General features: G+C 36.1%; 2 protein-coding genes across 2 annotated transcripts; both read right to left on the reverse strand.

Moving 5' to 3' along the window:
• Positions 1 to 2,562: 2,562 nt before the first annotated feature.
• LOC110865332 (transcription factor MYBC1) lies at positions 2,563 to 3,531 on the reverse strand. Its single transcript, XM_022114575.2, has one exon. The coding sequence runs from the start codon at positions 3,406 to 3,408 to the stop codon at positions 2,680 to 2,682; it is 729 nt and encodes a 242-aa protein (XP_021970267.1). The 5' UTR covers positions 3,409 to 3,531; the 3' UTR covers positions 2,563 to 2,679.
• Positions 3,532 to 4,296: 765 nt separating this feature from the next.
• Positions 4,297 to 7,482, reverse strand: LOC110865331 (actin). The gene is made up of 5 exons (XM_022114574.2): positions 7,340 to 7,482; positions 6,958 to 7,024; positions 5,901 to 6,294; positions 4,727 to 5,340; positions 4,297 to 4,637 (listed from the first exon to the last, which is right to left on the reverse strand). Exons 2-5 carry the CDS (start codon positions 7,012 to 7,014, stop codon positions 4,572 to 4,574), a joined length of 1,131 nt encoding a protein of 376 aa, XP_021970266.1. The 5' UTR covers positions 7,015 to 7,024; positions 7,340 to 7,482; the 3' UTR covers positions 4,297 to 4,571.
• Positions 7,483 to 11,736: the final 4,254 nt, after the last annotated feature.

Here is an 11,736-nt window from a genome sequence, read left to right on the forward strand (position 1 = left end):
AATCGGAGCCGGAAGTTTCCTTCGCTAAATCTCTCCATTGTTAGTCTTACTTTCAAGTTTATCATTTATATAGAGATATGCGTGAATAGTACTTTGATAATCCTGTCACATTAGGGTTTGATAGTAGATCGTCATACATCGATAAGTGAAATTTCTATTAGCCAAAATAGGGTTTTGGCATGAAAAGATCTTCTGGGCGAACGATTTGTTAAACAAGTTGTGACATATACAAAACCTTTAAAATATATTTGGATTTTAATCATTTAAATGATTATGCTCAACTTTGTAACAACATTTACAAGCGAATTATTTTTGCTAACATGTTTGCAATGCTTCATATTTGAAGATGGATAATGCTAGCTTTTGCACTAAGTGGAATATACAAAACGAGACACAAATTGACAATATAATTTTACAACCAGCTGGTTATATACATTTAGAAAATAAAACTAATGGAGTTGAATAAATATATAACTGAACGATTGGATTATTGTAAACTCAACTGAGCCCTTTTTTATTGTTTTTCTTAAGATTAGTAATACATGGTTGGGGTTTTGAATTTTAAACTTTATTGATGCTACTTGTTTGTATTAGGCATAATTTTTTATTGTTGTTTTGCATAGATATTATTCACTCTTTATCTTAAGCAAGTTCTCGATTTTGCCTGAATAAGACCATTAGTAATGGTTTGGTTTGATTCTGAGTTTCAATGGTTGTGTTTGTTTGTAATAAAAGTCTTACTAATGGTTTGTTTCATGGTTTTACCTAAAACCGCGTAAACCTGACCCTGCACACCCCTATATAGTGTTGTTCATAGACAATATAGCTAACGTGACGGTGGGTCCGAGACCCAACTTTATATCATCAATTTAAGTTTTTTTTATTATGTTTGCCATCTTTATATGTTTATTCCTTGTATAAAATGGTTCAAGTTTTTTTTTTCTTTTAGGTGATTGATTATAAAACTCAACAAAGTAGATTCTTCTGTTTTTGTCTTTAGATTTGTGGACGAGTAGATAATGGTTGTACATGGATGTTGAGCAAATATCAACAACTGATGACTTTTGAACATTGCTCGAGGCCCATGTATGGGTTAAAGTCCTTGACAACTTCATCAACAGCTGTAAGTGGTTAATTCCTTATTGTACACATAATTATGTATTCGTTTGACACTATATGTTTAATATTTATTTAATATACTTCAGGTAAATTCTGCCTTTTATATACATCTTACGCAAGAGATCCAAGTCGAGCTCTTGACAACTTTAAGCTAAGCTCGCATTTGGAAAGTGTATATTTTCATCAAGTTGATTTTTTCATCAAGTTTTGTGAAGATCTGAATTCATTTTTGTGTCTAAAAACCAAGTCTTGATTGATTTGAGCTAACCCGCACAAAACTTTGGAAAGTGTTGTTCAAACTTCTGAGTATTTTTATTTGTTAAACCGCGTGTACACGCGGGCTCTAATCTAGTGTACATCAAACCGAATCGGTACGACTATCAGTGTTATAGGAACAAAGGAACAAGAACCGGTACTAATTGAGATGATGTAAACAATAAGATTTTAGTTTTTAATTTCCAGCTGCATATCAAAATTTGTAAATTACAGATACTCATGGTTGGAACTTTCATTTACAATAATATTTTTAGAAGTATCAAATTACGAAGAATTCTCATGTAAGTTTTAATTGAAAATCATACTCGAACGCCAAAGCTTTGATAAGTTTAACAAGTTTTCGTTGAAAGAAGTTTCATCGTTGCCCACCTTTTGCATTCTTGTTAAAAAAATTATGTATTTAATTTTCCTTAGATTATTAGATATAATATATGTGCTTCGATAAATTCAACTACTAAAAATGACAAACTTAAATTCAGAGGTAATGTGCAAATATTACTTACTTTATCTATCTATCGAGGAAAGGGTGACGCTCATAAAAGCGGTTTTAGAGAGTCTTCCAATATATTTCTTTTCGGTATTTAAGGCTTCTATGGTCTGGTACAAGTAGTAATAATAAAGTACATTGGGTGGTTTAGGATAAGGTTACCGCTCCTAAAATGGCGGGAGGTTTGGGGTTAAACAAATTGTCTCAAGTGAATGTTAGTTTGTATACCAAAAGCAGGGATATTCCATCCAAAAGTTCAATTTCTATAACAAGTATCCCAATATAACAAACCTTATATAGAGTTTTAGGTATTTTAACAATTTCATTTATATACCAAAAGCAGGGATGTTTCAAATTGCCCCTTTCTTTTTTATCTTTTTAATTTTCGCATAAAATATATGTCAGTTTAAGTTATGATAAAAAATACATATTTTAAACAAGATAACGTAAACAGGTCAACCCATAAACATTTTAAACAAGATAACGTAAACAGGTCAACCCATAAACCCACCAGGCAACTGGACAGGACTAGTTTAGCTAAAGGAGTTCAAGAGTTCAACCCGAAACTGACTCGGGCCGGTATAAACTAAACTCATCCGTTGGGGGATGATGATCATATTTTGATAGATTTATTGCATCAAAAGAACATTATAACAAAAATACAAGAATAGTATAACATGTCTTCATGTAATTATATCTTTAAAGATCAAATCAAGAGTCCATGATACATTGAAACAGGAATTGTACAACACATCGAACATATGCCAATTTCATAGACTATAACAAAGATAAAGATGTTACCCATCATCCCCAACTGGGAACAAAGTCAGAGCTTTTTTCCCATTTGCAGAATCCAAATCATCCACATAAGCATTCCGAACCGGAGCCCCCACCATATGGACATGCTGATTGGGCTGTCTACTCAAATGGGCTGACCCGAAATGTCGATGAACATGATTCCCTGCCATCTGCTGCTGCTGCTGTTGAAGTGCAGCAACCGGCATATACTGCAAGAAACCGTCCGAGTTATGATGTGATTGATGGAGAAAATGAGGTGGCACCGGACTACTCGCGAACAAATGATCTGTCACCGGGTCTCCACCCGACCCAAACCCACTACCACCAGCAGACAAACCCTGCATACGTTTCAAATACAGCCTGTACTTCTGCAGATGACTCGCGACATTCTCACGTGTCAACCCTTCAATGTTCATGAGCTGCATTATCGTTTTGGGGACCGCGTTCTTGATCCCCAAATGCGCAACAGCATCCACAAACCGCTTGTGGAGCTGTGGAGTCCAGACTAACCGGGGACGCTTGAGCGTCCGAGCTGGCTCATCACCACCCAGCTCAGACGAATCAAACTCCCCCGAATTATGGTTGTTAGGCGGGTTGTTCGAAGTCCCAATATCGAAAGCCATAGCGAGATCAGGTGTGATTAGTGTTTGTGATATGGATATAAGTTCTTCTGGATTTGGGAGTTGTTCTTCCCACTTTGCAAACCAATTGGATTCATTTTCTCTCATTTGATTCCAAGATTTTGATGGGTCTGTTTGAGAGTGTATTAAGCTGTTATAATAATAATATGTTTCTCTCTCTAGAAAGATTCTAGATTTGATGAGAGAGAGGGGGAATGTGGGGTTGGGGGAGGGGGGTTCGAGGTGGATCTTCTTCTTGTTTTATATTTTAAGATGTTATATTCTCTTTACAGTATCATTGTTTTCTTGTTTTGTAGCAATTATGGTATTTTTGGTAAAGTGTCAATCCAATGATAATGGGATTTTATTGGCTTCAATTATTTCAAGGGTTGGATAATGTAAAGTGAACTGGATTTTTGTACTTTTTTCAAGATGTGTTGGGCATAATTATGTTTCTTTTAGTTACTTTCAGGATCATAATCATAACAAAGATATCTTAGTTTATGTCTACTGATAAAGATTAAAGTATGCTTAAATATGTTTCCTGATGCGTTTAGTGTTAGAATCGTTCCTCCATTTGTTAACTCGTATACTGCAGGGTGTTAAACGGGTTATGTTTGAGGGTTGGTGGGTCCACCCGCATGAACCTAAGCACAACACGAACCTCAACATGACACAAACGCGAAAATCATATCAAACATATGAACTTGAACACGATATGAACATACTGATAAGTTTAGTGATTATAGAAAACACAATTTTTTTGATTCCATAGAAAATAAATAGGTGAAACGGGCCAACCCAAACATGACCCATTTAGCTAACGTGTTCGTGGGTTCGACCCTAAATTGACCGGAATCTGTTTCGGCTTTAACGAAAACCCACGAATTCTGTATCAGAATTCACGCACCTGGGTAACAGGTGGTGATCGGGTTAACTCGTACCCTCAAGATCATATATCATCCAAAAATGAAAATAAAACATCCCCAAAACTTATAGTAAACCGATATTGTTACAAGTAATTCATTCATAGAAACAAATCCCTTACAGAGTTGGTACATTATTGAAACAAAAAACACAACGATAACGTTGATCATCGACACGTTTTGTCTTTCCAAAAACTAGTTAACCATTCCAAAGATTTGTGAAATTATTCTAGGAATCAACATTCATGCTCATTCACCTAATGAATATCCGAATGAATAGAGATAACCAGAAACCAATGTCTCCTGAATAGTACACATTCATCCTTTCGACTTCTTTTCCCGCGATTAAAAACATTTCCTATGCACAATCGACGGTCCAGATTCATCATATTCCGCCTTCGCGATCCACATCTGCAACAATCACATTCAAAAAAACCGTTAGATTTGCATTAACCAGAAATCAAGAAATCAAGAAAACAAAAACAAAAACAAAAACGCACCTGCTGGAAAGTGCTAAGCGATGCCAAAATCGACCCTCCGATCCAGACACTATACTTCCTTTCAGGTGGCGCGACGACTTTAATCTTCATGCTGCTCGGGGCTAACGCGGTAATTTCCTTACTCATCCGGTCAGCAATACCCGGGAACATAGTAGTTCCGCCACTAAGCACAATGTTTCCATACAAATCCTTCCTAATATCCACGTCACATTTCATTATAGAATTATAAGTCGTCTCGTGAATACCCGCGGCTTCCATTCCGATCATCGATGGCTGGAAAAGAACTTCGGGACATCTGAACCGTTCAGCACCGATTGTGATCACCTGACCATCGGGTAACTCGAAGCTTTTTTCGACTGAGGAGCTAGTCTTGGAAGTTTCTAGCTCCTGTTCGAAATCAAGTGCAATGTAAGCCAGTTTCTCTTTCATATCTCTCACGATTTCTCGTTCAGCACTTGTCGTGAACGAATAACCTCGTTCAGTGAGGATTTTCATTAATGCGTCGGTCAGGTCACGACCCGCAAGGTCCAAACGTAATATGGCATGCGGGAGTGCATACCCTTCGTAAATGGGTACCGTATGGCTCACACCATCTCCAGAATCCAGCACAATACCTACAAAATACACAAAAATCAGCCAAAAAGGATTTTGAAATAAAAAACGAAAATAGGATCAACCCGTTATAAGTAAACGGGTCGAATTGACACCTCTAGCACAACACCTATAATATTTAAAAATGATTTTGGCAAATTTTTTTATTTTACCCGTTTGAAATAAGACAAAACTAGGACGGACCCGTTTATAGGTAAACGGGTCGATTTGACATATCTAGCATAATGCCAACAAAATACAACACAATACCTGAAAAATACACAAAAATCAGCCAAAACATGATTTTGGCCATTTTTTTGACCGGTTTGAAATAAAATGAAACTAGGATGGACCGGCTTATAAGTAAACGGGTCAAATTGACACCTCTAGCACAAATGCACAATACATACAAAATACAGCACAATACCTACAAAATACACAAATATCAGCCAAACAATAATTTTGGCTAAATTCTTTATTTTGATTTGTTTGAAATAAAGTAGAACAAGGATCGACCCGTTTATAGTAAACGGGTCGAACAGACACTTCTAGTTATTTGTTAATGAGTAGATGAGGGACTAACCAGTCGTACGGCCACTAGCGTAAAGCGAAAGAACAGCTTGAATGGCAACATACATGGCAGGAGCATTAAACGTCTCAAACATAATCTGAGTCATTTTTTCACGATTGGCTTTCGGATTAAGTGGTGCTTCGGTAAGAAGAACAGGGTGTTCTTCTGGAGCAACACGAAGCTCGTTGTAGAACGTGTGATGCCAAATCTTTTCCATATCGTCCCAGTTATTCACAATACCGTGCTCAATCGGGTATTTCAATGTAAGGATACCTCTTTTCGACTGGGCCTCATCCCCGACGTATGCGTCTTTCTGTCCCATGCCCACCATAACTCCAGTGTGACGTGGGCGCCCGACAATGCTGGGGAAAACGGCTCTCGGGGCATCGTCCCCCGCAAATCCAGCCTTGAAAACAATAAACACAAAATCACTACAAACAACAAAAAATGACCAAAACAGGTATAAACGAGCTGAGCTGAGCCCAAGCTCGCCTAACCTCGAGCTCGGCTTGTGAATAATCTTCAAGCTCGTGCTATGCTTGTTTATTATTTATTCATTAATTTAATATATACTTTTATAACTATTTTAATATCTATTGTAATACGAATTATTTAGTTATTTTTTCATAATTATTTACATAATAATAAATATTATGTAAATATATATTTTAAAATATTAAAAACGCGAGAGTACTCAAGTTTGATAAAGTTTGATAAGTGAAAGCTTGGGTTCGGGCTTGTTTTTAACAAACGAGTTTATTTTAGGCTCGGGTTTGTTTAAGCCCGTGGCTAGTGGCGGATCTTGCCTGTTGAACGTCCCAGGGCCGAAAGACACGGGCACTAAAAAATGCCCGTAAAAAATGCCCGGGCCGAACATAGTATATATAAAAAATTTCGATCGAAATGCGGAAAATTAGCACTACGGCCGAAAAACTTGCCATGGCCGTGGCCTGGAACAGGCCTTCTAAGAACCGCCCATGCCCGTGGCCTTTAACAAATCCATTTTGAGTAGTTTACGAACGTGAACAAGATAAAGATTTTTATAGAAAACTGGCAAAATGTTTTATACCTTCACCATTCCAGTTCCATTATCACAAACAAGAGGCTGAATATCTTCATCCGCCATTGTTTAAATCCTGCAGCAAAACAACAACATTATTGGTAATGGGTTTTCCGTTAAAGATCAAACAATTACATTAATCTGCTGCATTCAAGATTGAAATCTATATAAACAGCCCAATAAAGTGGATCAAATCAAATAGAATCAAAGATAAATGATCTGAATGAAAAGATAATAATAATTGATAGTTTGGATTCCAATTTCATCATATCAGAACCAACCACAGATGATTGTTTTTTCTAAAAATGTGTAAATCTTCAAAATAACTAATCAGTAAAAGATTGAATGATGATTTAATCATGCAAAATGAAAAGGGTGTCAAGAATCATACAACAAAGATATATGAATGGACCGTTAAAAGTTCAAGTTGAAATTCAAGAAGAAAGAAAGAGGGGACGTGGGTTTGTTTATAGTTTGATGGGTAAAAGGAATAAAAGAAAAGGGTTGTTGGAATGAAAATCGGGCGATGTGGACGACAATCCGTTAGTTAGTTGAAGAGAATGCAAATTATTATTTATTATTATTTATAGGTTGAAAATAGATGGTATGCATATGTCGATTTCTACGCCTAATTTGGCGACATATCCTGTGGTTTGGTTTCTCTTCATTTTTGGATATGAAATGTAGATTGTAAAAAAAGTTGCCATATTGCAAATTACTAATCCTAGGCATTGGATACAAATATAAAAGCTTGTAGGCATTAATTGTATGAACACAAAATTCATATATCCGATATGTTTTGCTTGATAGTCGTTTGGCAAAAGGGGTGGGTGTGGTGGAAGCGGCTTGTGGTGGCATGGAGCTTGCCGATTGAACTACATATATCAATGGTTTATGTAGAAGTATTTTGGCTCATTGTAGAACCTACACAATTGTCGGATGAAAGGGATGTGAAAGATAACCGTTGCAATGGGTTAAGGATGGTTGAGGAAAAAGTAATGTGGCGATGATGTGGAAGAGAGGGGGCGTCAGGGGTGTTAGGGACGACACCCTCCACCTTTTGATGACACATCACATTGTAGCACTCAATGTTTTTCTGAAAGAAGTTGATATGTGTAAGGGGGTATGAAGCTTTTGTTGATGATTCATCAATAGTTGATGTCATAGAACTAACTTTTGGGACCAACAAACTTATAACAAACTCAATGAACAAACACATCACTTAAAACATTAACAAGTTTATAACCAACATGAACAATGAACTGAACAAAGCTACTACTGAAATGAATTTACATCAAACCGAGAATGAGTAAATGACTTTGAAAATAAACAAGCTTCAAAAGGATATCTAAAAAGGTAGAAAAGAGTTATCATACTTGAAAAGCAAGTATGAAGCAATGGCTATGTCCTCTCAACGTACATGTCTAAAACATGTCCATTCATACAACCAAATACACAATAACAACAAAAATTAGTAATTAAATCTTAACCTAAAATTCAATTTCGTTCCTTTTGTGTTGGAATACCTTTGCTCAGGCAGTGGTTTATTGGTGTATTCACAGATAATTTCTTTCTTTGATAATCCGCTTTTATCTCTACCTTTTTTTGTTATTATTTTATTGGTATTTAAGAATCTTAATAAAAACTTTAATGTTTGATTACAATTCTAATTTTTTTTACAAATAAATCCTAATAAAAACAAATTTCTAAAGATATCGTTAATAAAATTAAATTATAAACAAAAATTTACTATAAGATATATATATATATATATATATATATATATATATATATATATAGTAGGGTTCCTACGGAAAGTGTGTTTTTCCTAGAAAGTCTAGGAAGCGATCTGGTCCATCGGATTAGTGTGTTTAATGGTTGAGATCAAATCAATGGCAATCTTGTAATATTCCACTAAATTTAATAGAATGTTTTAAATGATGAGGGGTAAAATCGTCATAACAGTGTTTTAAAACAATCAAAAATAACCGTCAACACATCACATCTCCTTAATACACGCGAATTTCCCTCTCTCTCACTTTCTCTCTCTAAACCCTCGACGAAATCAGTAAAAATTCATACCAAAAATACCTAGAATCATGGATGAAGATAAGAGATTTTCAAACTTTTATATACGTAAGATCAAATGGACATTGTGTTCTGTGTTTTAGAAGGCGATTAGGGTTCGATAGTGTTCTACATTGAAGTGTTTTATGTTTGCAAGTAAGAGATTCAAAAAAAGGAGGATTTGAACAAGATGGATTCCAGCAAAATCGAAGTCGGTGAAAGTGAAAAGACAGTATCCGGGAGCAAAGTTGTAGTAGCGAGAACCGTAGGTATGTGTTTTAGAGTAAAAAATGTGTGTATGAGTTCCGATTGTTGGTGATGACTGTGTTTTTTTGTTGGTTGTTTTTGGTTATGTGTGCTATGGTATGTTTATATAGGTTTTATACTCTGTATAGAGTATCAATTTGTGAGTGTGAGTTGTATGTTAAAAATTCTTTGTGTTAATGAGTTTGCCCCAAATGTGTTTTATGAGTGTGTTTCAAAGTGATGTGTTTTAAGGTCAGGTTGATAGAGGGTTTCAATGAACAAATGTGTTTTATGTTCTGTTTTTTTTGAACAAATGGCTTTTATGAGAACGGTGTAAGATGATGTGTTTTTTAGGTTAGGTTTTGTAGTGGGTTCTCCATAAACTGTGTTTGTTAATGTTGATTTACTTGAAATGGGTGTTAAGCAGATGTGTTTTACTGTCAGTTTGTAAGTGGGTTTTTCCTAAACAAATATGTTTTATGTACATGTTTTGAAAAAAATGTCTTTTATTGGAAGGTTTTAACATGTTGTGTTTTAAGGTTAGGTTAGTAATGTGTTATCCATAAACTGTGTTTGTTAATGGGTTTTTTATTTGAAATGTGTGTAAAACAGATGTGTTTTAAGGTCAGTTTGGTAGTGGGTTTTCGGTGAACATGTTTTGTTTTAAGGTTAGGTTATTAGTTAAGGCATAGGAATTGTGTTTTATAAATCCTAAACAAGTGTTTTCAGTCAAACGGAGAAAAAGTGAGAGAATAAAAGGAAAATGGCTTTCAAGGGTACCCGGAAACCCACCTGACAAGCCAATAATACTGGATGAATCAGACACAGAAGAAGCATCACCTTTACAAGGTGCGGTTAGCTGTGGCAGTTAAGGGTGGGGGGGGGGGTAACTTATATGGCTACCTGTCTGATCAGTTGTGTTTTTTTTTTGTTACTAACAGTTGAACGTGTTAAAAAACATAAAGAAACAATAGACAACAAAGTATCATCCACACAACAACCGCCTGTCGGTACCGTTCTGTCTGACATTGCACATCTCTTTCCGAATGTAATGGATAAAAATGTCGTTTTACAGTCGGAACCCAACGAAAATCGTGAAATGCCCATATGTAAGTTAAATGAACAAACGTGAAACCATATGTTTGATGATTTAAAACACAACAACATAATACTAACAACTTTTATGGGCTTTAAATCAGCCGACGCAAGCAAAAAGGAAAACGATACCGGTAAGAAAAGGAAGCACAAAAAGGCTGGAATCAAACCGGAAGAAAAGAAAGCTGCGATTATACAAACAGTCAAGACGATTAAAGAAGCAGCACACGGTAAATTTAAAATTAAGAACTAAATTTCAGATACTTAAAAGACTGACTTGCTGACCGGCTTCATATATTGGTGTTTTGTCAGGTACGACAATAGAAGATTCTGATGATGATTTTGACAACCCACCTTGGAAAAAAACAAGGTCAGGTGCGGGCCCACAAGTTGTTGAGAAAACACAACAACCCGCATATGCTATATCAATCAAAGACTCTAAAACACGCAAGAAGCCACAACCGGTCAAGAATTACATACCAGTGGCTGATGGGAAACTAACTTTGCGATTGGCTCTTAAGCACATGGGGGAGTTAATGGAATCTTTGAACGAAAATCAACGGGGGGCTGTCAGAAACATAGGTTTCGGGTCAATACTTAGCTTTCGAATGGGTCCAATTCCCTCAACTCTGAGTTGGTGGTTGGTAAATAACTACGACACTAAAACACGGGTCTTGAATTGCGGTAGCCACCACATTCAAATAACAGAGGAATTGGTGCACGATGTGTTCGGAGTACCAAGAGGGAATGAAAAAATAAAGGAAGTTGGGAGATCAAGGGCTGATTTCCACGAGGTTGTGGCAGAATGGAAAGGACAAATCGAAAGTGCTCCTGCTCGCTTGACGCCTGTTCAATTCAAAACATACATGCAGGGGCAACAAGCGAGCGGACGGATCTTTGTGTTGAACTTTTTGTTGTTCTACAACACACTTCTCGGAGAGACAACTACGAATTCATCAATTAATATGAAGTTTTTACCAGCCTTGCATCGAGGGAAGGATATTAGAAGTTTTAACTGGTGTGAGTACATGATCAGGTGTCTGGATCGAACGGTGGAAACATGGACACCAAAGGAACCCTTCCTTGGACCAATGCCGTTGCTAGTGGTATGTTCTAAATACATATATAATTTCCTAAGTCAAACACAATAAATGTACTTTAAAACACATATGTTTGCTGGTAAAACACATTAACGTTGTTTCGAAAAAATAGTAATGCACCAATATACTCACAACATATTTTGAAGACCATTATGTATATAAAAACCATAAACACACATTCGAAGAATAGTTAAACAACATTATAGGTGATAAAACACAACCTGATGTATACAACAACTTTAAAACACATCTGACGTCAGTTTTGTTATTGGTTTTTTAC

The sequence above is a fragment of the Helianthus annuus genome, chromosome 6 (genome assembly GCF_002127325.2).
Source record: "Helianthus annuus cultivar XRQ/B chromosome 6, HanXRQr2.0-SUNRISE, whole genome shotgun sequence".
Taxonomy (NCBI): domain Eukaryota; kingdom Viridiplantae; phylum Streptophyta; class Magnoliopsida; order Asterales; family Asteraceae; genus Helianthus; species Helianthus annuus.

What these genes read in the sequence shown, in the direction of transcription:
- LOC110865331 (XM_022114574.2), bottom strand. Translation starts at nt 7,014, where the DNA reads ATGGCGGATGAAGATATTCAGCCTCTTGTTTGTGATAATGGAACTGGA. An exon ending in ATGGAACTGGAATGGTGAAG is followed by an intron (nt 6,295 to 6,957) that starts GTATAAAACATT and finishes ATTGTTTTCAAG; the next exon opens with GCTGGATTTGCGGGGGACGA. An exon ending in CGCTTAGCACTTTCCAGCAG is followed by an intron (nt 4,638 to 4,726) that starts GTGCGTTTTTGT and finishes TGATTGTTGCAG; the next exon opens with ATGTGGATCGCGAAGGCGGA.
- LOC110865332 (XM_022114575.2), bottom strand. Translation starts at nt 3,408, where the DNA reads ATGAGAGAAAATGAATCCAATTGGTTTGCAAAGTGGGAAGAACAACTC.